Consider the following 26,024-nt stretch of genomic DNA (forward strand, 5'->3'; position numbering starts at 1 on the left):
CCCGGCCCCGCTCCTCAGGCTGCGCTCCGCCGGCCTTGCTCCCCCGACCCCGGGAGCCCGGCTTTGCTCCTCCGGCCCCGCTGTCCCGGTCCCCGGAGCCCGGCCCCGCTCCTCAGGCCGCGCTCCTCAGGCCCCGCTCCTCCGGCTCCGCTCCTCTGGCTCCGCTCCTCAGGCCCCGCTCCCCCGGCCCCGGGAGTCCGGCCCCGCTCCTCAGGCTGCGCTCCCCCGGCCTTGCTCTCCCGGCCCCGCTCCTCCGGCTCCGCTCCTCAGGCCCCGCTCCCCCGGCCCCGCTCCTCAGGTCCCGTTCCTCAGGCCCCGCTCCTCAAATCCCGTTCCCCGACCCTGTTCCTCAGGCCCCGTTCCCCCGACCCCGCTCCCCCGGCCCCGCTCCTCAGGCCCCGCTCCTCAGGTCCCGTTCCTCAGGCCCCGGGAGCCCGGCCCCGCTCCTCTGGCCGCCCTCCCCCGGCCCCTCTCCTCAGGCCCCTCTCCTCAGGCCCCGCTCCTCAGGCCCCGCTCCCCCGGCTGTGCCGGGCCGGGAGAGCTCCTGGCGGCGATGGGATGCTCAGAGGGGGATCAGAGTGGCTGGTGGGGAACGCTCAGGGAATTCCGTGCAAATCCATCGCTCCGAGCCGCGGGTTTATTGGGAATGAGGAGCTGGAGCTCCTCAGGCCACGAGCAAACGCTGCTGTTCCCAGGTTTCCATTTCCCTGGGTCACGGTGGATGCCCCGCTCTGTTCCCTGCTCTCAGTTTTGTCTGGATAAATCCGTCGGGATGCGATCACTCACACAGGGAGGGATTCGCAGCCCTCGGGGCTTTGCACTCGCTGGGGTTTGGAGTTTTGGGTCTGAATCAGGAGGTGCATCCTGCCATGGGCAGGGACATTTTCCCAGGATTATCCCAGGTTGCTCCCAGCCCTGTCCAACGTGGCCTTGGACACTTCCAGGGATGTGGCAGCCACAGCCAGGGCCTCCCCACCCTCACAGGGAAGAAAGTCTGAGGCTCCAAACCCCTCCTGGAGGGCTTGGTCCGGGCACGGAGGCTCCACCACCCCTGGGATGGGAGCTCTGTGTGTCACAGCCTGTCCCCGTTCCCTTGGATGTGCACGCTGTGACACGGGATGGGAGCAGGACCATCCCTGGGAGCTGCTGTGTATTCCACTGAGGAATTCTGGCCTGGAATTCTGGTCCTACCAAAGCTGAGGGGGCTCCCAGAAGCAGCAGAAGGGAGGTTTTGGTCCCTCTTGAGGGGCAGGGGACCCTCCCCACTCCATCCCTGCTCACCCCCCGGGGTGGCACCTGGGAAAATATCCCTGAAAAGCGGAGGAGATCACCGAGATAACGGAGCCACTTAATCTTACCAGGACCCTGCTTGTCATCCCGTGCCTGACACGGCTACATGGCTCTAAGCAGGGCTGGCCACAGCCTGGCTCGTGTCCCCTGGTGTCCCCCGGGCTCTCCGGGCTCCGGCTGCTGCTCCATGAATAATGCACGTCCCACAGAGAGCCGCAGCTCCGGTGTCAGGAGTCCGAGTTAAAAATTAACGGGGCTGAGACCGGATCCCCCCCACAGGACAATGGTGCGGCAGACGGGGCCGGGCTGGTGTCCCCTTACTGCCCGTGGCTCGTGTGGCTCGTGTCACCAGCAGCCAGGGAGGTGACAGGTGTGTGACGAGGCCGGTGATGGTGTCCCCAAAACCTGGGGTGAGGGTCCCGCGTGTGCTGTGGTGATGGGAGCTGCTGGTTCTGGCTTAAAAATCCCAAAGTGAGCCAAACCCAGCCCAACCCAGCTCAGCTGAACCCAGCTGAGTCCAGTCTAACCCAACCCGGCCCAGCTGAACCCAACTGAGTCCAGTCTAACCCAACGCAGCTCAGCTGAACCCAACTGAGTCCAGTCTAACCCAACCCGGCCCAGCCCAGCTGAACCCAACTGAGTCCAGTCTAACCCAACCCAACCCAGCTGAACCCAAGTCCAGTCTAACCCAACCCAGTCCAGCTGAACCCAACTGAGGTCAGTCTAACCCAGCCCAGTTCAGCTGAACCCAACTGAGTCCAGTCTAACCCACCCCAGCCCAGCTGAACCCAACTGAGTCCAGTCTAACCCAACCCAACCCAGCTCAGCTGAACCCAACTGAGGTCAGTCTAACCCAGCCCAGTTCAGCTGAACCCAACTGAGTCCAGTCTAACCCAACCCAGCCCAGCTCAGCTGAACCCAACTGAGGTAAGTCCAGTCTAACTCAACCCAGCCCAGCCCAACTAAATCCAGCCCAGCCAGCTCAGCTCAACCCAGCCCAGCTGAACCTGGCCCAGCCCAGCCCAATCCAACTGAACAAATTCCAACCCAACCCAGTCCAACCCAACCCAACCCAACCCAACCCAACCCAACCCAATCTGGCTCTCCACACTCCCTGACAGGAGGGGGCAGCCAGGGAGGGTCAGGCTCAGCTCCCAGGATTCGAGGATATTTTCTATAACCGCACCGGTTGAGGTTTAGGTTGGACACCTGGAGGAATTTCTCCATAGAACGGGTGGTCAGGTGTCACACTACGGCACGAAATAACTCACAGAAGCAGGCTAGATGTAAAAGGAAAGAAAAAGAACTTTAAAAAGCAAACTTGATTTTTTAACTCTACTGTATATACAATAATAAAAGCGGCAGTGGATCGGAGGGTGAAACTGCCACCTCTCCAAGCACACTGGTCAAACCAACAGCCCATCAGTTCTCTCTGCCTACAGAAAAAGAATGCAAAACGACCATTATTTACATGAACACGCGTGAGAAAAATCAGTTAAAATATGTAAGTGTCAGAAAGTGTAAAAAACTTTTAGAAAAACTTTAAAACTCTCAGAAGAACAGGGTGACAGGCACTGGCAGGAGCTGCCCAGGAGGTTTGGAGTGCCCATCCCTGCAGGGAAGGGCTGGCCGTGGTGCTGGGGACACGGTGGGGGTCAGGCACAGCTGGGACTCGGTGACCTCGGAGGTATTTTCCAACCCCGGTGATCGTGCAGTGGAAATGAGGATGAAAAGCGGAGCTGGTGACACGAGCAGCTGTGTTATTGTGTTTTGGGGACACACTCGGCCGTGCCCTGGCGGTGCTGCTGATGCCTTAAGTTTCAGCTTTCCTATTTTCCAGATTCTGTACCGCACTGGTGTGTAAACTCTGAACTCCACACAGAGTGTCATCAGCTCTCCTCACAGCTCAGTCACACACAACAACCCTTCTCCAGCCCCGAACCACGGACACCGCTGCAGCTTCAGCCCCAGAAAGCGCAAGCAGCGAATTAAGGAGAGCAACCTGGCAGGATGGGACTGCACAACCTGGAGCTGCAGTTGGACGATGAACCCCAATACGGAAATGGACCAAAACTTACAAAAGTGTGAAAACTCATGACCTGGAATCCAGCTTGGGTGTAGCCACGGCCGGGCTCTTGTCCCGCCCAAGCTGTACCCGTGGAGGGATTCAATAAATCCATGTTTATTCCTTTAGCTTTGCCCAGCTCTGTTCCAGGCGCCACCTCCTCGGCCTGGAGCGCCTTTCCAGGCGGCACCGCGGAACGGCCGGGCCGCGCCGCCGCTGCCGGCCGGCCCCGCTGCGGCGGGCGGGCGCTGCCGAGCGGTTCCGGGGCGGAGCGCGGCGGTGCCGGCCGGGCCCGCGCTCCGGGCGGCGGCGGCGGCGGCGGCGGCGGGGGGGGGAGAGCCGCGCCTTGCCTGCCGCGACCGCGACCGGGGCAGGGGCGGCGAGCCCCGGGGCGGCCGCATGTGCGCCCCGCGGGGCGCCGCGCCAGGACGGAGCGGGCCGGGGCAGAGCCGGGCCGGCCCGAGCGGGGCCGTTGCGGGCGGCGGGGCCGCGCGGAGGCGGAGGCGGCCATGGAGGGGCTGGCGGGGTACGTGTACAAGGCGGCCAGCGAGGGCCGCGTGCTGACGCTGGCCGCGCTGCTGCTGAACCGCTCCGAGAGCGACATCAAGTACCTGCTGGGCTACGTGAGCCAGCACGGCGGGCAGCGCTCCACGCCGCTCATCATCGCCGCCCGCAACGGGCACGCCAAGGTGGTGCGGCTGCTGCTCGAGCATTACCGCGTCCACACGCAGCAGACCGGCACCGTCCGCTTCGATGGGTACGTGAGGCCCGGCCGGGACGGCCCCGGGCGCGGCCCGGGCTGAGGGGGAGAGCGGGGCGGGCAGGGCCGTGCGGGCCTCGGGCGGCTCCCGCTGTCGCGGGGCTCGGCGGGGCTCGGCGGGGCTCGGCAGCGTTCTCCAGCGCGGAGTGTTCCGTGAGCCGATGGTGCCGCTGCGGCCCGGGGCAGCTCTGCGCTCCGCGGCTTGGTGGTGGGTTCTTTTCAGCGCCGGCTCTGCTGTGGCGTGGTGGTCCTTGTGGTCCCAGTTCGCAGCCCCTCATTTGGTGGCCCTTGTGAGCGCTTCCAGCTCGGGATTCTGTGACTTGGTGGTGCTTGTGGGTTTTTTCCAGCTCAGGATTCTGTGACTTGGTGGTGCTTGGGGGTCTCTTCCAGCTCAGGATTCTGTGACTTGATGGTGCTTGGGGGTCTCTTCCAGCTCAGGATTCTGTGACTTGGTGGTGCTTGTGGGTTTTTTCCAGCTCAGGATTCTGTGACTTGGTGGTGCTTGTGGGTCTCTTCCAGCTCAATATTCTGTGACTTGGTGGTGCTTGGGGGTCTCTTCCAGCTCAGGCTGTTCCATGACCTGGTGGCCCTTGTGAGCGCTTCCAGCTCAATATTCTGTGACTTGGTGGTGCTTGTGGGTCTCTTCCAGCTCAGTATTCTATGTCTTGGTGGTGCTTGTGGGTCTCTTCCAGCTCTCAGGATTCTGTGACTTGGTGGTGCTTGTGGGTTTTTTCCAACTCGGGCTGTTTTGTGACTTGGTGGTTTTTGTGACTTGTGGGGCTCTTCCAGCTCAGTGTTCTGTCACTTGGTGTCCTTGTGGGCCCTTCCAGCTCAGGCTGTTCCATGACCTGGTGGCCCTTGTGAGCCCTTCCAGCTCAATATTCTGTGACTTGGTGATGCTTGGAGGTCTCTTCCAGCTCTCAGGATTCTATGACTTGGTCTTTGTGGGTTCTTTTCAGTTCGGGCTATTTTGTGATCGGGTGCTCCTTCAGTATTCTGTCACTTGATGTCCTTGTGGGCCCTTCCACCTCAGGCTATTCCGTGACCCGATGGTCCTTGTGGGGCCCTTCCAGCTCTGTGTTCTGTGTCTTGGTGGTGCTTGTGGGTCTCTTCCAGCTCAGGATTCTGTGACTTGATGGTCCTTGTGGGTTCTTTCCAGCTCACGTTATTCCCTGACTTGATGGGCCCTTGTGGGGCCCTTCCAGCTCTGTGTTCTGCCACTTGATGGCCTTTGTGGGTTCTTTTCAACTCGGGCTATTTTGGGATTTGGTGGTCTTTGTGGTCCCAACTCAGACTATTCCCTGACTTGGTGGTTCTCGTGGGCCCTTCCAGCTCAGTGTTCTGCCAGAGGAAGTCTGGGGAGCCCTTCCAGCTCAGGATTCTGTGACTTGTTGGTGCCTGTGGGCCTCTAACTCAGGCTGGACCTTGTGGATCTCTTCCAGCTCAGGACTCTCTGACTTGGTGCTCCTTGTGGGCCCTTTTCAACTTGGCTCTTTTGTGACTTGGTGCTCCTTGTAGGCCCTGTCCAGCTCAGTGTTCTGTCCCTTGATGTCCTTGTGGACCCCTTCCACCCCAGGCTGTTCTGATTCTGTGCCTTGCTGGCCCTTGTGGGCCTCCTGCAGTGTGACTCGATGGCCCTTGGGAGCCCTTCCCAACCCAGGTTATTCTGTGACCTGGTGGTGCTTGCGTGTCCCTTCCAGCTCGGGACGTTCTGTGACCTGGTGGCCCTTGTAGGCCCTGTCCAGCTCAGTATTCTGTCACTTGATGATCCTGGTGGGCCCTTCCACCTCGGATTATTCCATCACCTGGTGGCCCTTCTAGGCCCTTCCAACCCAGGTTATTCTGTGACCTGGTGGTGCTTGTGTGTCCCTTCCACCTCGGATTATTCCATCACCTGGTGACCCTGCTAGGCCCTTCCAGCCCAGGTTATTCTGTGACCTGGTGGTGCTTGTGTGTCCCTTCCACCTCGGATTATTCCATCACCTGGTGACCCTGCTAGGCCCTTCCAGCCCAGGTTATTCTGTGACCTGGTGGTGCTTGTGTGTCCCTTCCACCTCGGATTATTCCATCACCTGGTGGCCCTGCTAGGCCCTTCCAGCCCAGGTTATTCTGGGCTTCGATGGCCCTGGTGGGTCCCTTCCAAGGCTGTTCCGTGGTCTCTGACCGCTTCCCTGCCCACTGTGGGCCTCAGCAGAGCTCCCGGGAGGATCTGTTCTCTGATTTTCCCAGGCACAGCGGCCAGGCTGGCAGTGCCCAGGGCTCTCCTTGCTGCTGTTTTTAGAAGTGAATTCCTGACATCCCCACCTAAACGTCACGGGGGTGTTGGAGGCCACAATGAGGTCACCATTCGGTGATTTTCTGGCAGAAATGCCTGTGTGGTTGGAGATCCCACCTGATGCTTTATGAGCCATAAATGCCTTTTCCATTTAGGAATTCCCCATGTGGACAGGATAATATTCACAGCCCAGAGAGCTTCTGCTGGGCCAGAGTGGCCTTTTTGGGACATTTTTGGCGCTGCAGGTGACAGTGCCATCAGGAGGGTTCTCACACTGCTCAGTTTTCACATGCAGAACCACTTCCCTGTGTGGTTTGATTTTTGTTCCTTCCTTTTCCCTTCCAGCTGGGTTTAGTTATTTTATGTTTGTTGGGGTTTTTTTTGGTGGTTTTTTTTTTTGTTTTGTTTTGTTTTTTTTTTTTTTTTTTTTGTTTTTGTTTGGTTTGGTTTGGTGTTTTTTTTTCTTTTTTTTGGTGTTTTTTGTTTCTTGCTTTTCTTTTTTTTTTTTTTTTTTCCCAGTCAGAAGCAGGTTGAGAATTCCTGGAGGAAGGACCTCCTGACAGACAGCAGATGCTGGATTTTTGCCTGGCTGGGGTGGGGATGTTTTCCAGAGGCTGTGCCTGGCACGGAGTGAAGGAGGAGCTGTGGGAGGCACAGTGGATGCAGAGAGAGGAGCAGAGCCCATGTGATCCCCAGGGATTGTTGTTCCCCAGATAAGGTGGCTCAGCAGCTCCTCTCCCTTGGGCTTTCCACTCGGAACCTCAAAACACCAACAAATCACCTCGTGTTCATAAAAAAATCCCCCCTCCTGACTCTCCTCCTGCCTCGATACAGAAATATTTCAATTTTTTACAACATCAGGAACTTCTCAGTGGGAATTCTTTCTGAGATCTTAAGAGCCTGTGGAGGTGTTGGATTTACAGACAGTTGCTGTGGAGCTGCAAGGGTTTCACCAAATAATTAAAAAACTCTCTGAAAGTGAAATTTAAGCTGATCTTACCGTATTTTAACTTTGGGGAGCGTGGCTTTTTGAAAATACCTGTCCTTCCTGTGTGTTTGGGATGTGCCTTGAGGGTGTGTGAATCCTGCCTGTTTCTTCATTTAAATCCTTCAGAAACCAGGGAACGGGAAAGACAAATCCTTTCTTTTGTGTGCTGGGTCTAAGGGAATGAAAACAGCTCAAAAAGAAGGCTCTGTCCCCTCATTTCCCAATTATTCAGGGCCACCATGTGACACAGATCCGTGGAGCAGCCCAGCTCAGAACTTCTGCTTTTTTGGGTTTTATTTTCTCCCCGAGGTTCCGTTTGTGTCACCGGGTTGCCGGGCTGGTTCAGGGCACGAGATCTCGAACAGGGAAGCGCTGGGGAACTGCAGCTCAGGGAGAGGGGCCAGGGGAAGTGATCGGAAATTTTGAAGCCAGTTTTGCTGCCGGGGCTGTTGCAGGTGTCTAAATCTGATTTTTTTTTTTATGTCAAAATATCCATCTTAAGGTTTTTCTTGGTCTTCAGCGTGTCACTTTGTGGCACTGAAGGGATAATTTTAGAACTCTTCTTGCCAGACCTCTCTAAACTGAGGCTGGAGTTTGTAAGTGGGACCTTCAAGGTGGCCAAACCCCTTTGGCTGCCTTGAAGCTCCAACTTCCAACGCTCCGTGTGCTCCGTTGGCCTCATTCCTTGGCCGCGGCGATCCCGGTGAGTTCCTTGAAATCCAGGGGTGGGCTGGCTGTAAAATCCCCGTTGATGGCTGGGTGCGGGATGCTTTTGGAAGAGCGTCATCCTAATTCCCTCTCCGTGTCCTCCCGTCCCCAGCTTCGTCATCGACGGGGCCACCGCGCTGTGGTGCGCGGCCGGGGCCGGCCACTTCGAGGTGGTCAAGCTGCTGGTGAGCCACGGCGCCAACGTCAACCACACCACGGTGACCAACTCGACGCCGCTGCGGGCGGCCTGCTTCGATGGCCGGCTGGACATCGTCAAGTACCTGGTGGAGAACAACGCCAACATCAGCATCGCCAACAAGTACGACAACACCTGCCTGATGATCGCGGCCTACAAGGGCCACACGGACGTGGTGCGGTACCTCCTGGAGCAGCACGCCGACCCCAACGCCAAGGCCCACTGCGGGGCCACCGCCCTGCACTTCGCCGCCGAGGCCGGCCACCTGGAGATCGTCAGGGAGCTGGTCAAGTGGAAGGCGGCCATGATGGTCAACGGCCACGGCATGACGCCGCTCAAAGTGGCCGCCGAGAGCTGCAAGGCCGACGTGGTGGAGCTGCTGCTGGCTCACGCCGACTGCGACAGGAGGAGCAGGATCGAAGCTCTGGAGCTGCTGGGGGCCTCGTTTGCCAACGACAGGGAGAACTACGACATTTTGAAGACTTACCACTATTTATATTTAGCCATGCTGGAGAGGTACCGCGACAGCGAGAACGTCATCGAGAAGGAGGTGCTTCCCCAGATCGAGGCTTACGGAAACAGGTCGGAATGCAGGACCCCTCAGGAATTAGAGTCCATTAGGCAGGACAGGGATGCCCTTCACATGGAAGGCCTCATAGTGCGGGAGAGAATCCTGGGCTCGGACAATATCGACGTCTCCCACCCCATCATTTACCGGGGCGCGGTCTACGCGGACAACATGGAGTTCGAGCAGTGCATCAAGCTCTGGCTCCACGCCCTGCACCTGCGGCAGAAAGGCAACAGGAACACGCACAAGGACCTGCTGAGGTTCGCTCAGGTCTTCTCCCAGATGATCCACCTGAACGAGCCCGTGAAAGCCAAGGACATCGAGAGCGTCCTGCGCTGCAGCGTGCTGGAGATCGAGCAGGGCATGGCGCGCATCAAAACCACCCCGGACGCCGACATCCACACGGCCATGGACAACTACGAGTGCAACATCTTCACCTTCCTCTACCTGGTGTGCATCTCCACCAAGACGCAGTGCAGCGAGGACGACCAGTCCCGCATCAACAAGCAGATCTACAACCTGATCCACCTGGACCCGCGCACGCGCGACGGCTCCAGCCTGCTGCACCACGCCGTCAACTCCGGCACGCCCGTGGACGACTTCCACACCAACGACGTGTGCAGCTTCCCCAACGCCCTGGTCACCAAGCTGCTGCTGGACTGCGGCGCCGACGTCAACGCCGTGGACAACGAGGGGAACAGCCCTCTGCACATCATCGTGCAGTACCACCGGCCCATCAGCGACTTCTTGACGTTGCACTCCATCATCATCAGCCTGGTGGAGGCCGGCGCCCACACGGACATGACCAACAAGCAGAAGAAAACCCCTCTGGATAAAAGTACCACCGGGGTGTCCGAAATCCTCCTTAAAACTCAAATGAAGCTGAGTCTCAAGTGCCTGGCTGCCCGCGCCGTGCGGATCTACAACATCAGCTACCAAAACCAGATCCCCAGAACTCTGGAGGAGTTTGTCCAGTTCCACTAGGCCGTGTCCAACCTTTTGTGGTGGTGCTATCCCGGGACGACACCAGACAGCAGAATACACCCGTGTCCATGAAGCTGTTTTTCTCCATTCCTTTGGTTTTGGGTTCCTCTGGATTCCGTCTGCGGCCTCAGTTCTCGGGTGGACACGGTGGTGGAGGGCGGGGGGCAGGAAAAGCCACATCGTTGTCCTGTAGTTGAATCCGATGTTTGAGATTTTGGTCCTTTTTTTGATTTAAAGAACCCCTTCGTTAGCTCTTGGTTTTCTAAACGACACGAGAAGAGTCCCCCAGGTAACTCCTGTCGAACGTTTTGAGTCCGAGACGATTCGCAGAATTGGATTTTAAACTCCTCGCAGTGAGGTGGGAGAAGAAGAATTGGGAATTCTGTGGTAGTTGGGTTAAAAGTGGAGTGTCCACCCCCGGAGCAGAGCGTTGCTCTCATACCTCACCGTGCTTTTATGCCTTTCAGCTCGTGCTGAAGACGTTGGCAACGTTTTAAAAGTTGTGTTTTAAATCAAAATTTACAGCTACAGACGTGAGGGATGCCCTGTTAGGAAATGCAGGTGGAAATTCAGCTCTTGAGGGGCTGAATTCCATTTTCAAGCTCTTCACCGACACTGCTCCAGTAAGTATTGAATAACCTTTGGACAAAAACCCACTTCCACGCCGACCGAAAATAACCGGAATCATCGTTTCTTTTTCCGTAGCTCCGTCGCTCCTATCCAAACATCATGCATGGATCCCTAGAAACTGGGTAGGGAATTTGTGTTTGTGTGTGTCCCAGCATTTCAAACTGCTTTGAACTTGGGTTTTTTTCCTGTTGTTTCGACGCTCAACACGCACCTTTTTTTTTTTTTTTTTTTTTTTTTTGACTCAAAGTCTGTCCAGCTGCACTCTTGGATTCCAGATGCTGTATCTTCCTAACGGAGCCGTCTGCCGCCAAAGAGAGTCTTCCTTGAACCTGGCTTTTCCAAGAAGCGTTGGAGTCTGTGCCTCCCTGAATTGGGCTAGAGGATTTTTCATGGTTTTTACTCCTTCCAGTAGGAAAAATCTCTTCTTAAAACTGATTTTTACGATAAAAAAAAAACAAACTCTCCTTTCGTCAGCCTCTTTGCTGATGAGCGAGTGATTGTACGGGGACGTTGTCGCTTGAGAGCTTTGGGAGAAGTGGCAGATGCTCCGACAGGAAAATGTCACTTGTTGGGACAAGGCTCCTGAACCCTCTGTTCCTTTCCCACGCAGCTTTTTAACCGTCAGGATGAACGAATGTTCCGTGGGGTTTTTTTTTTTTTTTTTTAAAAAAAACAATCCAGGTAGAACTTTCAGGCGAGATTTGGGGCACACGTTTCTATTTGTATGACAAAGAAATAAACATTGAATGTGGAATTACCTTGGAATTCCTGTTTTTTTTTTTGTCCAGGGTTTGTGTCCTTGGAGGGAAAAGCTTTAGGGTCAGGTTTGGGTTCTCCAGAGAAGCTGTGGCTGCCACATCCCTGGAATTGTCCAAGGCCAGGTTGGAGCAGCCTGGGAGAGGGGAAGGTGTCATTTTCCTGAGGAGAGAATTCCAAAGCAGCAAGGAAATTCCTGGCAGTTGATTCCAGGGCTGAGCACTGGGGGTTGTGTCCTTGGAGGGAAAACTTTTAGGATCAGGTTTAGGATCTTCAGAGGAGCTGAGACTTCCACATCCCTGGAATTGTCCAAGGCCAGGTTGGAGCAGCCTGGGAGAGGGGAAGGTGTCATTTTCCTGAGGAGAGGGTTCCAGAGTAACAATAAAAATTCCTGGGTGTTGATTCCAAAATACTTCCAAGCGGGGGAAGGCCTTTGCTGTGGAAAAGCTGCTCCTGCCTCCGGCGCATTCCCGGTCGTTATCCTGCTTCCCAGTGAATTCCTGCTGCCTGCTGTCATGGAATGCTGTCCTGCCACCTCCCCCGTGTCACCAAGAGCTCTTGGCAAAGGATAGGGAATACCTATGAATGTGTGTGTGTATATATGTGTGTGTATTTATATAAAAAACCAATCCTGCCCCATATATGTATATATATCTGTATATCCTGCCCCTACCTATAGATATGTGTATATATATTTATATATTTATTTATTTATATATTAAAAGTATATTTTATGTATATCTATCTATATCCATATCCATATATCCATATATATATATTTATACATACACACATATATATATTTATTATTAATTTTTATATATATTTATTAAAACTATATATAAATATGCATATATATGCATATATATGCATATATATGCATATACATATACATATACATATACATATTTATTTATTTGTGTGTGGATAAAAGCAATCCTGAAGGGTCCTGCCCCTTCCTGCCTGCTCTCTGTCTCTTTCCCTGCCGCATTCCCAAATGCTGCGCCAGGGATTTTATGGAATCCCGTGCGCGGGATCCCGATCCTGGGAACGTGGCCGGGATTGTGGATCCTGCGGGATCCGCCGGGGCTGCGCTCGCAGGGTTGGGCTCTCCGGGCATTCCCTGCACCCCGCGCGGACCCCTGAGCTCCCAGTCCGTCAAAAACTGGGAATTGCGGAATTCCCACTCCCGCTCAGGATGGAGCGTCTCATTTGGGAGGTTTTTTTTTAAATCCCATTTTATACCGGGTTTGGGTCTCGCAAGGGCTTCGCTCGATTGTTCTTCCCGTTCAAACATCCTGGGAAAGCCTCGCATCCCGTAGAAATAAAAGATGGGAAAATTCCAGGATCCATCCTCCCCCCGATCCCCGAGCAGCCCCCCTCATAGCCGCAGGAAAAAAGGGAACAGACACCAGGAATTCTTAAAATACCGTATTTTTAATCCTTAAAAAATACCAGGAACAGTATTTCCCGAACCTCGTCCTGCATCCAGAAAAATCCGCTTCCCTCTTCTCCATAAAATTAATATTAGCATAAATAATTCCGCTATGCCAAGGGCGCATCCCCGCCCTTAAAAATTCCATGATTTCCATGGCACCAGCTATGTACAGGTATGATACACGTGGGCTCCCCAAACTGCTCTGCTGGGACAAAACTCATCAAACTGCTTTTTTTATTCATTTTTAAAACCATTTTCAAATTTTTTAAAAAATTATTTCTAAGTTTGGTTTTTTTCTTTTTTTTTCCCTCCTTTTTTTTTTTTTTTTGGCAGGATTTTTTATTTTTTCCCCCCCTTCCCTTTCCTTCCTGTTTTTTTAGAAGAATTATGTACAGCTGGACACCGGAGATTTGGCATTTAAGGTGCTTGAAATCACAAGAATTTCATTCAGTGCATTCAGACTAATTAACGCCTCCACTTAATTACTCCTCTTAACGAAGGCAGTTTGAGAGCCGTGGCCAGCAGAGCCCGGGATCTGCGACAGCTCCGCCCCGGGAAGGAGCAATCCAGGGGGGTTTTTTTGGGATAATATTATTATTTTAAGGAGTTTTCCAGCCCCACATCAGGGACCCCTCATGTTGGTGTCCCCTCGTCCCCGTTGCTGCCACCTCTGAAATCCCAGTTGGAAGCACCTCTGAGCAGATTTTTTGGGAATTTTTGGTTGCTTTGAGGTGTTTTTTATGGAATCCCAGTTGAAAGCACCTCTAAGGAGATTTTTTGGGAATTTTTGGTTGCTTTGAGGTGTTTTTTATGGAATCCCAGTTGGAAGCACCTCTAAGAAATTTTTTTGGGAATTTTTGGTTGCTTTGAGGGTTTTTTTAATGGGATCCCAGTTGTAAGCACCTCCGAGGAGATTTTTGGGGAATTTTCCATTGGTTTGAGGTGTTTTTTATGGAATCCCAGTTGAAAGCACCTCTAAGGAGATTTTTGGGAATTTTTGGTTGGTTTGAGGTGTTTTTGTATGGAATCCCAGTTGAAAGCACCTCTAAGGAGATTTCTTGGGAATTTTTGGTTGCTTTGAGGTGTTTTTTATGGAATCCCAGTTGTAAGCACCTCCGAGGAGATTTTTGGGGAATTTTCCATTGGTTTGAGGTGTTTTTTATGGAATCCCAGTTCGAAGCACCTCTAAGAAAATTTCTTGGGAATTTTTGGTTGCTTTGAGGGTTTTTTTAATGGGATCCCAGTTGGAAGCACCTCTGAGGAGATTTTTTGGGAATTTTTGGTTGCTTTGAGGGTTTTTTTAATGGGATCCCAGTTGTAAGCACCTCTAAGGAGATTTTTGGGGAATTTTCCATTGGTTTGAGGTGTTTTTTATGGAATCCCCGTTGAAAGCACCTCTAAGGAGATTTTTGGGAATTTTTGGTTGCTTTGAGGTGTTTTTTATGGAATCCCAGTTGGAAGCACCTCCGAGAAGATTTCTGGGGAATTTTCAGTGGGTTTGAGGGGTTTTTTTTTTATGGCTTTTAAGTGCTGTCCCACAAGGGGTGTTCTCTCATCCTGCTGCAAAGCCAAGCTCAGCCCCCAAATCCCTCGGGATCCCGGGAATCTCCGGAGCTGGGAGGGGGCTCCTGGCCCCGGCAGAGTCACTCCATCCCGTGGGAATTCTGCTCCCGCTCGGCCGCTCGCCGCCGGCTCCCGCTCTTGAAGAACCCGAGCTGTGGGGAGGGAAGAGAAACAAAACCCCGCTGTTATTCCAGGAGCTTTTCATGGGATGGCAGCTGGAAGTTGGTCCTGGTTATCATTTATATGTGGAAAAGGGGATTTTGGAGGCGGCTTCGAGGAATCTTCTTGGATGAGGAGCTCTTGGGGCGCCAGACACGGATCCAGAGGGTTCCTCCACGCGTGGGAATCTCCAAAATTCCCCCAAAATGCGTGGCCTGGGGGCTGCTCACCTTCCAGAGCGCCAGGACCAGCAGGGCCAGGAGCAGGAGACCTCCGAAGGTGCTCCCAAGGATGATCCAGATGGGAATCTGCCATTCCTCGGGCTTGGAGATCTCAAACGTGATCTGGAGGAGAGGAAACGCTGCGGATTCCGGGCAGGAATGGCGGGGAGAAGGGGATAGTGGGAATGCTGAGCAGCCCTTCCTTTGGGAATGCTGCACCAAGGATTTGGCTCAGCTTTCCCTGCGGAATGCGGAGATTCCAGGATCGGAGCTCGATCCTCCAAAACTGAGTCCCTCCCTCCACAGGGATTTTCCCAGTGGGATCAGGGCAGGGTGTGGCAGCATCCCGAAATTCTGGATCCCCCCATCCCAGGGCTGACCTGGCGGCTGGGATCCTCCTCCCGGAAAACGAAGGGGCTCCGGAAGCGCCGCTGGAGCGCGGCGATCGTGGTGAGCTTCAGTGCCTTGAACTTCAGCTGCACGGAGAGGGCTGGGATGAGCATCCCACATGGAAAAGGAGACCCCATTCCCAATGGGATCCATCCCCGGGGGCTGGAATTAGCATCCCACATGGAAAAAGAACCCCCATTCCCAATGGGATCCATCCCCATGTGTTGGGATGAGCATCCCACATGGAAAAAGAGACCCCATTCCCAATGGGATCCATCCCCATGTGTTGGGATGAGCATCCCACATGGAAAAAGAGACCCCATTCCCAATGGGATCCATCCCCATGTGTTGGGATGAGCATCCCACATGGAAAAAGAACCCCCATTCCCAATGGGATCCATCCCCAGGGGCTGGTATGAGCATCCCACATGGAAAAGGAGACCCCATTCCCAATGGGATCCATCCCATCCCCATGGCTTTGTATCCATAGGGATTCTGTTTGCATCTACAGGAGAGGAGGATGAAAGGCAGGGATTGGGGTAGAATGACGGCAAAAAGAGTTTTTGGATTAATTAAATTTGCATTAATTAATAAATTATGGAATTAAATAATCCATAATGAGGTGCTGTGGATGCAAGATCCGAAAGGATAAGTGGCTTTGGGAACAAAATCCACCCCAGACCTGCCTGAGCTTCCAATGGAAGGGAAAAACCCCACATTTTTGGGGTGCAAGGGTTCCTTTCGGGGATTTCTCCCCCAAATCCACATTTCCTGGGGGGCACTCACTGCTTTCAGAGACTTCATCCACAGATTCCCACGCAAGTGCAGGTTCAGCTCCTCGTTGGGGGCCAACTTCACCTCGCAGTCGATGGAAACCACGTCGGAGTTGCTGTGGTTCTGCAAAGGGAAATGTGGGATCACGGCTGGGAAAGGAGGGAAAATCCCACTGGGATTCATCCCTGGCAGCCACTGAGGCAGGGAGGATCCCACGCGTCCGTCCTCCTGTGCGGCCAAATCCCCACATTTTTAAAATTTCCCCCCCCTTTTTCACCCCAAACGTCCCAATTCTGCTGGGTTTTGTGCTGTTCTTTCCCTCCAAGTTTTCCCTTGGAAAGAAAACGATCCCGATCTTTGTGAGCTGGAGAATCCCCTCGCTCCCCATAAATCCCGAGTATTAACGGGGCTTTAAATTGCGGTGGCTGAGACAAAAAAAAATAAAAACAAAACGACTGAAGGGCTTAAAATTCCCCTAAAAAATTCCAGCGTCCACGTGCCCCTCTCATGTCCATGGGCCATCCCTATTCCAGGTTTTTCCCTGTTTTGGGATATCCTGGAGCCAGGATTGGCCCCGTGCAGGCGAGTACCAGGTGTGGGGTGCGGGACAGGTCCTCCTCCGCCGGGGTTCTCCGGTAGTCAGTGGTGTTCCCCGAGATGCTGCAGGTCGTGTTTTCCTGTGGGAGAAGCCGATGGAATTCCAGCATGGATAACAGGGATCGTGGCAGTGGCTTCCCTGTGCTCCCATCCCGATGGAATTGGGGATCCCCAGCACCTCCCAGGATTTGCTGGAGCTGGGATTGAGTGTGGCTCGCTGTGGGATGTGGCTGGAGGGCCAATCCTAAATCCCATCCTAAACTGGGCTGGAATCCCATCCTAAACTGGGACAGAATCCCACCCTAAACCAGGACAGAATCCTACCCTAAACCAGGCTGGAATCCCATCCAAAATTTGGACAGAATCCCATCCTAAATGAGGCTGAAATCCCATCCTAAACTGGGACAGAATGCCATCCTAAAATGGGCTAGAATCCCATCCTGGATGGGATCTGGAATCTGACCCTAAACTGGGCTGGAATCCTGTCCAAAATTGGGACAGAATCCCATTCTAAACCATGCTGGAATCCCATCCTAAATCAGGCTGGAATCCCATCCTAAACCGTGCTGGAATCCCATCCTAAACTGTGCTGGAATCTCACCCTAAACCGTGCTGGATTCCCATCCTAAACCGTGCTGGAATTCCATCCTAAACTGGGACAGAATCCCATCCTAAACCGTGCTGGAATCCCATCCTAAACTGTGCTGGAATCTCACCCTAAACCGTGCTGGATTCCCATCCTAAACCGTGCTGGAATTCCATCCTAAACTGGGACAGAATCCCATCCTAAACCGTGCTGGAATCCCATCCTAAACTGTGCTGGAATCTCACCCTAAACCGTGCTGGAATCCCATCCTAAACCGTGCTGGAATCCCATCCTAAACTGTGCTGGAATTCCATCCTAAACTGGGACAGAATCCCATCCTAAACTGTGCTGGAATCCCACCCTAAACCGTGCTGGAATCCCACCCTAAAGCGGAATCCCGTCCTACCTGGTCTGCCCGGAATTCCGTGGGCAGCAGGAGCCGGTTGCCCGCCTGGGTGGCCACGGGCACGGTGATCCTTAGGGTCACCCCTTGCACCGGGAAGAATCCCAGGTTCTGCAGCTGCCAGGGAAGAGCACAGGGATGTGTCGGGATTGGGGGATGGGGGTCCCAGCTCCTGGGGCAGATCCCAAATCCAAATCCCAAATCCCAGATCAGGGGTCCGGTTCCTGCTCACCGTGAAGGTGCAGTGGAAGGGGGGCCCGATGGGGTTGGATCCATCCAGGGAATTGTTGGATCTGATCTCGAAATAGTCCAGGCTGGACGTCCTGTGGGACAAAGGGTGACAAAGAGGTTTGTAGGATTTCCCCTTTCTTTGCAGGATTTTCCCTTTTCTTTGCAGAATTTTCCCTTTTCTTTGCAGGATTTTCCCTTTCTTTGCAGGATTTCCCCTTTTCTTTGCAGGATTTTCCCCTTTCTTTGCAGGATTTCCCCTTTTATTTGTAGGATTTTCCCCTTTCTTCGCAGGATTTTCCCCTTTCTTTGCAGGATTTTCCCCTTTCTTTGCAGGATTTTCCCCTTTCTTTGCAGGATTTCCCCTTTCTTTGCAGGATTTCTCCTTTCTTTGCAGGATTTCTCCTTTCTTTGCAGGATTTTCCCCTTTCTTTGCAGGATTTTCCCCTTTCTTTGCAGGATTTCCTCCTTTCTTTGCAGGATTTTCCCCTTTCTTTGCAGGATTTCTCCTTTCTTTGCAGGATTTTCCCCTTTTCTTTGCAGGATTTTTCCTTTCTTTGTAGGAGTTCCCCTTTCTTTGCAGGATTTTCCCCTTTCTTTGCAGGATTTTCCCCTTTTCTTTGCAGGATTTTCCCCTTTCTTTGCAAGATTTTCCCTTTCTTTGTAGGATTTTCCCCTTTCTTTGCAAGATTTTCCCTTTTTTTGCAGGATTTTCCCCTTTCTTTGTAGGATTTTTCTCTCCTCTTTAATAAAGCAGAGCCACCCCAGGCCCTGGCTGAGGTTTGGCTGTCACAGGAGGTAAATCAATCCCTGCTTTGCAGCTGGAGAGGCAGGAAAAGAGCCAGGAATATCCTGTGGGAACCCATTTGGGAGCACCTGTGATGGCCCCAAATCCCCCCATTTCTCTCCCTCCTTTTTCACTCCAAAATTCCCAAACTCGATATTTTCTGTGCCCTTCTTTCCCTCCAGGTTTTCTCTTCACTCCGAACTGGAGAATCCCCTCACTCCCCATAAATCCTAAATATTAAAGGAATTTTATTCGTGGCGTCTGAGTTAAAAATATAAAATGACCGAAGGGCTGAAAAATCCCCGAAAAATTCCAGCAAGCAGTGCCAGGGAATGTGCTTTGGGATCCCTGATTTTCCCATCAGCAGCTTCCTAAATTATCTCAGCCTTCATCCCTGGCTGTCCCAGACTTGAATTCCCGGCGATTCCACGCTCATCCCACAGCTGAGCTTCCCTCTGGTGGTTTTGTGGGATGGCCACCGGCCCAGACACCGGGAACACCTGTTATGGCCATTATTACCTCCAAGAATTCCCTTTTTTTTCCCCCCATAAAAACTCACCCTCACACCTCTTTAATAAAATTTATGCCTTTAACCATCGGCAGAGTCCAGCTCCCCGTGGCTCGCCAATTTTACAAAAAGCTCTCCCTGATTTTATGGCTCCTGTTTTTCCAATAAATTCCCAAATTAAACCTCGGTTTCAAGGCTGGTTTTCCCAAGGGGTTTTCCCAATCCACGACCTCCCAGGAGCCGCATCCCATCCCCAACTCCTCACCTGGTGAAGAGCAGGTCGGCCTCGTACTTGAGCTGGAAGTTGAGGTGGGCAACGTTGTCCTCCTTGGTGCTCTCCTTCTCCTCGCTGTCACTGGAAGAGCAGCAGGGCCAGGGGGTCAGGCAGGAGCCAAATCCCCCTGGGAATTTTTTTCTGGGAATGCTGAACCTTTTTTTTTTTTTTTTTTTTTTAATTGCTTTTTGGTCAAAGCAGGATTTTATTCTGGGAGTTTTAAGGTTAAAATGATTCGGAGGGAGGTGTCACCCCCAGCAGCTTAAAGTGGTGCAGGGGAATCCTCCTCTGCTCTAATAATTGGTGAATTTATTTAAAAATATTAATTAATTTATATTAACAATGCAGTCAATTAATTAAATGATTTGTTGATATTTTAATAAATATTAAGTTGATTTAAATTTTCCCTTTCTTGGTAGGATTTCCCCTTTCTTTGCAGGGGTTTCCCCTTTCTTTGCAGGATTTCTCCTTTCCTCATAGGATTTTCCCTTTCTTTGCAGGATTTTCCCCTTTCCTCATAGGATTTTCCCTTTCTTTGCAGGATTTCCTGCATTTCCCTGTGGGAAATCTTTACCTGTGGAGGAGCAGGGAGTAAGGAGAACTTTGCAAAATTATTAGGAGATATTTTCCCTGGGAAATATTTGTGGTGGGAGCATGGATGAGCAAGCAGCAGTGGCTGGAGATCCAGCAGAGCCCAGCAGCTTCCACAGGCACGGAAAAATCATGGATGTAAATTCCCAGATAAATAAAAATAGCCAGGCTTGGGAGCACGGGGCTGGGATAACCCACAGCAACTGGGTCTCCATGGGGTTATTCCATGGAAAACCTCTGGCTCTGGAGGAAGGAATCCCAAGGAAAGCTGGCTACATCCTGGGGTGCCCAGAGAAGTTTCCTGGATCCCTGGAATTGTCCAAGGTTGGACAACCTGGGATCAGGGAAGGGGTGGGACTGGATGGGCTTTTTTCCCAGCCCAAACCATTCCATGATTCCGTGATTCCAGAGGGAGAAAGCGTCCCCAGACCTGCTGGCAACCATGTAGATCTCCACGCTCTGCAGGAAGACGGACTTGCTGAACTCAAAATCCAGGCGGAAAGCCACCTGCGGAGAAGGGAAAAACACCGGGAAAAACATCAGGAAAAACATCCCAGGGGGTAAAATCCCGAGTGCTGAGCGGGGCCAGTGTGGGACCCTGCGGGAGACACAATTCCCAATCCCACCGGGACCAAGCAGAGCCTTTCCAGGCAGAGAGGATTTGCAGGAATTCTCTCAGCCCCTGCGATGGGAGCAACGAGCGGCTCCCTTTGGAAGCAGATCCCTCCAGAGGCCCGGGATCAGCGGGAAGGGGAGGCAGCTGGAGAGAGCCAACACCAATAAAATGGGATAAATGTGATAAATGTCACATCTGCGGTGACCTCAAACCGTCTGGGCCGGCACAGCTGACTGGAATATTAAAGCTCCCGCGGCTCCGGAGCCAAAATTCCATTTCCAGCCTGTCTTTGTTTTGGCAGGAGCGGCACTACCTGATGGCCCACGGACGCATTCCCAGCCCCGTAGGTCATGGGGAGCCAGCTCCTCGTGCAGCCACAGGCATCCCACTGGGATTTTTTGGGAGCTTTAAAGCCGAGCCTGGTGCCTGAGGCTCATCCATCATAATCCAGGGAAGGTTTCAGATGGATACAGGAGCTGGGGAGATTTTATCTCCGGATCCCGCTGGTGTTGGCCCCTTTTCCCATGGGTGGCAGGTGGGATTCCATGCAGACCCTAGTGGGTCTCCCCACTAATCCTCTCCCAGCTGAACCCTGAATTTGATGTTTCCCAAGGGTTTATGGCTTATAAAAATGATAAACTGGATCCGGGCTCATCCCAAATACTGGGAGCACTGGTTTGGAGGATGCCACCACCCAGGGGGGCTTGGACTGGCTCTGAGCAGGATCCAGAGGCACCTCAGAGCAAGGAAAAGCTCTCAGGCCTTGATAATCCATCATTATCAAGGAAAGGTTTCAGAAAGGTTCTCCCCAGGAGCTGGGGAGAATTTCTCTCCAGATCCCGCTTGTGCTGGTCCCTTTTCCCACAGGACTATGGGGTGGGTCTGGAATTCCGCATGGATCCTGAATGGCTGCAGCTCCCCCCTTTTCTTTTCCCCACCTTACTCCTGAATTTCATGATTCCCAAGGGTTTATGGTTTATAAAAACAGTTTTTGCTGGATCTGGGCTCCTCCTAAATATTTGGAACACTGGTTTGGAGGATGCCACCACCCAGGGGGCTTGGACTGGTTCTGAGCAGGATCCAGAGGCACCCCAGAGCAAGGAAAACTTCTGAGCTGGGGAAGGAGCCTCATCCTGCAGGGAATCAGCTCAGACAAGTTCCCATCCGTGGTTTGAAGCCAACATTAAATTTTCCGAAGGATTTGAGGCAAATTCTGTCACCTGGAGAGAAGCTGGGTTGGATTCTGGGGCTCTCCTGAGCACCAGGGCAGGATCCCACCCATCCCAGCTTCCCTAAGATGCCTTTCAAACTCCAAAAGGGAAGAAACCAAAAGTTTATCTTCAAAATCCCCCTCAGGGTTGCCCAGATGTGACCCTGGGTGCAGAAGGTCCATGTGACAGCACAGTGGGAAGTTGGGAATGTCCTACCTTGGCCTTGGCTCGGAAGAAGGGGTAGCTGACGTTGCACACTCTCCTGGTGGGGTGTCTGTCGTCACTGGCGCAGTCGATGTTGATGTCGGTGTCGTCCTGAAACGGGACACGGAGTCCTGTCCATGGAATGTCCAGGACACCGGGAATGAGCCCCGGGAGCCGGCTCTTTGGAAAACTGGGAACACCCGAGGGGTCCAAAATGAGCCTTGGCTTTGGGAAACAACCAACCAACCAATGGCCAACCAATGGCCAACCAACGACCAACCAACCAATGGCCAACCAATGGCCAACCAACCAATGGCCAACCAATGGCCAACCAACGACCAACCAACCAATGACCAACCAATGGCCAACCAACCAATGGCCAGTAACCAGCCAACCAAAAACCAACCCGCCAATGACCAACCAATCGACAACAAACAGGCAAAAACCCAACCAACAACAAATCAACAACAAGAACCAACCAACGAGCAAACCAAAGACCAACCAAGGACTAACAAATGAACCAGCCAACCAACAACCAATGACCAGAACCCAACCAATGACCAAAACCCAGCCAATGACCAAAACCCAACCAATGACCAACAAACTAATGAATGAAGGATACAACCATCAACCAACCAAAACCCAACCAAAGGGCCGTGCAAGCAACCAGCCAGTCATCCAACCCAGCCTGCTCGCTGGAGCTGGGAATCCTTCCCAGGCATTCATTGATGTTCCTGGAAAGGAGCATCTCTAGGAAGCAGCTCCCAGTTTCCTGATTTAAATCCTCTTTATGAATTCAATTACAGCGGCGAATGAATTTAACTGTGGCGAATGAATGAACCTGATCATTCCTGGCATTCCTGATTTTTCTGCGATGAGGAGTCGTTGGGAAGCACTGAGAGACAACATGAGCGGTTATCCGGCATGGCCACCAGCTAAGCTGGAATTCCCTCATCTCAACACTGACATTCCTGCTGCTGGAACACCTTCCACCTCTCCAGCCAGGCTGGAGAAGCTCCTGCCCATTGCAGAGCTGGGATGGGATGGGACACCAACCCTGCTCTGTCTCCTCCACAACCCTTCCAGATGTTGTATCCAGATGTTTTAGCCCACTTGTAGGCAGGTGTCCATCGTCACCATGAGAGGATGAGCTATTCCAGCTTTTATCCCACAAGGGGTCAGTTTGAGCTGCTGCCACTGGAAAAGTCCTACCCAGGAGCCGGAATATCCCAGCACCAGCCACAGCCTGGAGTTTCCTCCCACTCCTCTGCTGAAATTATGGACTTTTTGGGGCCATTGCCACTTTTTATTTATACGACACAGGTATCCATCCCCTCTGGATGCTCCTTGATAAGGAGGGACAGGCAGGAGCCCATTATCCGTGACTCCTCTGTGACCAGCCGCAAATATTCCCCACAACCACTGCTGCCCGGTGCCTTCTGTGCCCCACCATGCCGGGGATTTTCCCTGCTCCCCTCACTTCGTTTGGAATAATCTCCAAAAAATGCATTTCTCTTATTTTGTGGGCAGTGAGCCCCACAATTTTCCCTTGGCACGGCTCGGAGAAAAACAAAGATGATGAGATGTGCGGGCAGGGATGAAGTCATGGGGGGGGGTGAGGGAAGGCTCAGCAGCATCAGCACATTCCCAAACCTCGCTGGGAACAGGGAGGAGTCGCACCAAGATGGAGGGAGCGAAATTTTTGGGACACTCAGGGATCATCCAGGGAAAGCCATGGAGAGGTGGCATCGCCCGGCTCGGTGCTGAGCTGTGGCCACATTCCCATGACCAGCTCCTACTTCCAGGAGTTTTTTCTCAGCTGCAAATACTCGCTCCTGACGGGAACTTGGCCATGTGCAGGGAGTATTTTTAAACAACTGCAGGAGAAAAATAGAGGGAAATAATTTCCTCTGTGTTTGACCTTCGCTCAGGCTCTTAAAACTCAAAACGTTTTTGCATTTCCAAAATAAAAGAGCTGGAAGTGCTTAGAAAGGGAGCCCATAAACAGCTCTGATTTATGAGGGATGGAGACAGATTTGGGCTCTGCTTTAGGCTGCAGCTTTCTCACCCGGCCGGGATTAGCAGCACCTCTGGAAAAGCCTGGATCTCCCCCAGGAGCTCACCTTGGGGATCAAGCTGGCGAACTGGAGGTTCCTGGAGAAGGAGATGTTGAGGACGGTGCTGTAGGCGTTCTCCCCGCGGTTTTCCAGCGTGGCTTCCACGGCCACCCTTCTCCTGCTGCTCTCGATGACAAAGACGGAGGCGTCGAAGGAGAGGCTGAAGGCCGAGCAGTCCCCCCTCCGCAGCGCCCTCCGGCAGAATTCCCTGCAAGAAGGGGCATTCCCGGGATTTTACGACCGTGGAAATCCCCGCTCTCCCTCTGTCCTGCTGTGCTGAAAGAGGAATTATGGATTCTTCCCATCGGCCGTAATTTGGGGATTTTTGGCCAGTGGTGTGATGCTTTCTCAAACATTATTAGGACGGCTCGGGACAGCTGGGATGTAGGGAAGAAACAGATCCCATGGCAACAGCAAAGGTGGCTCCAAGCTCCAATGTCCAGCCTGGCCTTGGACACTTCCAGGGATCCAGCTGGAATTCCATCCCAGCCCCTCCCCACCCTCACAGGGAACAATTCCTTCCCCAAATCCCATCTGTCCCTCTTTCCTTAAAACCATTCCCTGTGTCCTGTCCCTCCATCCCTTGTCCCCAGTCCCTCTCCAGCTCTCCCGGAGCCCCTTCAGGCCCTGCAAGGAGCTCTGAGCTCTCCCTGGATCCTTCCCTTCTCCAGGGGAACATTCCCAGCTCTCCCAGCCTGGCTCCAGAGCAGAGGGGCTCCTCGGAGCAGCTCTGGGGCCTCCTGTGGATGCAGGGATAACCTTTAATGGCTCTGTAACCACGGAGCTGCAGTGTGGAATTATTTCCATGAGTCAAGCCCGTAATTGCCAGGTGGGTAATGCCAGCCTTGCAGTTATTCCCTGGTATTTCCTGATTTGTATCCCTGGAACTCATCACCATGGCACCAAATATTCGCTGGTTTGTGGATTCCCCGAAAAACCACGGATTCCTTCCAGACAGGGAGCGGGGAGAGGCCCAGAAGTGCCAAGGAGCACCTCACGGAGGGCTTGGATGAACCTTGTGGTGATGCTGGATGAAGGACCAGTGATGTCAGAATTTACGGAACGCAGACTGGGGCTGGATTTTTGGAGCCTCCCCCAGCTGGTGACATTCTTGGAGCGTGCTCTGGGTCACCTACTCACATGGCACTGGGAATGTCACTTCTGGCATCCAGCACCAGATCGGGGACACAGTGCTCGTCCTCGTTGCAGCCATTCCAGAAGGGGACCTGAGGGGACAACGAGAGCAGCTCGGTGACGATCCTTCCAGAGATGAATCTGCCCTGATGCCCTGGGTGGGGGTGGCACTTTGGGAGGTGACACTTTTTGAGGCGACATCCTGGGAAGTAGAACTTTGGGAGGTGGAACTTTGGGAGGAGGCACCAGGGGTGTGACACTTGGGGAGGTGGAATTTTGGGAAGTGACACCGGGGAGGCGGCACTTTGGGAGGCGACACTTTGGGAGGTGGCACCGAGGGGGTGGCAGCTGCTACCTACAGAGACCCTGAGCGAGGTGGGCCACCCATCGTCCAGCATGGGGCCGTGCTCGGGATGCTCCAGCTCGTAGTCGATGGAGAACGTCACCGGCTTCACGTAATCCGCCGTGTCCTGTGGCACATGGAGAACGTGGAGAGGAGCCCAGGGCTGCCTGGGCTGGGGCAGCACCTCAGGGTGTCACTCAGAGGTCACAGATCCGTCCTGCAGCCCCAGCCCAGGGCTGGGATGTAACAAAAAACAGATCCCATCTCCAAGGTTGCTCCAAGCCCCATCCATCCTGGCCTTGGACGCTTCCAGAGATCCAGCCACAGCTCCTCTGGGAATTCCATCCCAGCCAGGAATTCCTTCCCAACATCCCACCTAGCCCTGCCCTCTGGAAGCCCCTTGGAGCTCCTCCCGTGCCTTGCCCCGGGGTGCAGAGGGATGCTCTGAAGGGAGATGTTTTTTGGGCTAAATCACGAGCTCCGGCTCCATCTCCAGCCTCAAATTTCCCAGAAGTTCACGGCAGTTCAGCCGGGGCTTGGGGCTGGGCCAGTCTGGCAGCGTGGGCCTGCCTGGCTTCCATGAGATTCTCCTCATTCCCTGGGAATGTTTGGTTTTGGCCAGGTTTGTGCATCAGCTGTTCCCTGCGAGCGAGGGATCCA

The 26,024-nt window shown here is 53.3% G+C and overlaps 2 protein-coding genes and 1 long non-coding RNA gene across 8 annotated transcripts in view; 2 read left to right on the forward strand and 1 right to left on the reverse strand.

Moving 5' to 3' along the window:
- The first annotated feature begins 1,977 nt into the window (after nt 1–1,977).
- On the forward strand, nt 1,978–3,483 carry LOC128813484 (uncharacterized). The gene is made up of 2 exons (XR_008439054.1): nt 1,978–2,217; nt 3,131–3,483. It is a non-coding gene; the product is annotated as an uncharacterized LOC128813484 (long non-coding RNA).
- Nucleotides 3,484–3,769: 286 nt separating this feature from the next.
- FEM1B (fem-1 homolog B) lies at nt 3,770–11,221 on the forward strand. 4 transcript variants are annotated; one of them, XR_008439048.1, is made up of 4 exons: nt 3,770–4,112; nt 8,199–10,457; nt 10,540–10,586; nt 10,712–11,221. XR_008439048.1 is itself a non-coding variant. In XM_053988641.1 (2 exons), exons 1-2 carry the CDS (start codon nt 3,865–3,867, stop codon nt 9,832–9,834), a joined length of 1,884 nt encoding a protein of 627 aa, XP_053844616.1. In that variant the 5' UTR covers nt 3,770–3,864; the 3' UTR covers nt 9,835–11,221. The 4 variants fall into 4 exon arrangements, 1 of the variants encoding a protein (XP_053844616.1); XR_008439046.1 differs by having other exon boundaries at nt 8,199–10,586; XR_008439047.1 differs by having other exon boundaries at nt 10,540–11,221.
- A 1,749-nt stretch (nt 11,222–12,970) lies between these two features.
- ITGA11 (integrin subunit alpha 11) overlaps nt 12,971–26,024 on the reverse strand; it is a 41,828-nt gene continuing 28,774 nt past the window's right edge. The window contains exons 18-31 of one of the 3 annotated variants that reach the window (XR_008439045.1): nt 25,381–25,491; nt 25,028–25,113; nt 23,894–24,095; nt 21,783–21,881; nt 20,170–20,246; nt 19,140–19,229; nt 17,584–17,674; nt 17,355–17,468; nt 16,356–16,442; nt 15,778–15,888; nt 14,982–15,077; nt 14,611–14,724; nt 13,632–14,373; nt 12,971–13,561 (exon numbers count right to left, since the gene is read on the reverse strand). Coding sequence is in view for 2 of the 3 variants with exons in the window: in XM_053988620.1 (XP_053844595.1) it covers nt 14,302–14,373; nt 14,611–14,724; nt 14,982–15,077; nt 15,778–15,888; nt 16,356–16,442; nt 17,355–17,468; nt 17,584–17,674; nt 19,140–19,229; nt 20,170–20,246; nt 21,783–21,881; nt 23,894–24,095; nt 25,028–25,113; nt 25,381–25,491 (1,350 nt within the window). In the remaining variant the exon portion in view is untranslated. Of the gene's footprint in view, nt 14,374–14,610; nt 14,725–14,981; nt 15,078–15,777; nt 15,889–16,355; nt 16,443–17,354; nt 17,469–17,583; nt 17,675–19,139; nt 19,230–20,169; nt 20,247–21,782; nt 21,882–23,893; nt 24,096–25,027; nt 25,114–25,380; nt 25,492–26,024 lie in introns of all 3 variants that reach the window. The other 2 variants (XM_053988620.1, XM_053988621.1) reach the window with 2 other exon arrangements.

Source organism: Vidua macroura, chromosome 12 (assembly GCF_024509145.1).
Source record: "Vidua macroura isolate BioBank_ID:100142 chromosome 12, ASM2450914v1, whole genome shotgun sequence".
Classification (NCBI taxonomy): domain Eukaryota; kingdom Metazoa; phylum Chordata; class Aves; order Passeriformes; family Viduidae; genus Vidua; species Vidua macroura.

Coding starts and splice junctions, on each gene's coding strand:
- FEM1B (XM_053988641.1), top strand. CDS start 3,865: ATGGAGGGGCTGGCGGGGTACGTGTACAAGGCGGCCAGCGAGGGCCGC. Junction 4,113..8,198: donor GGCACCGTCCGCTTCGATGG/GTACGTGAGGCC, acceptor TCCCGTCCCCAG/CTTCGTCATCGACGGGGCCA.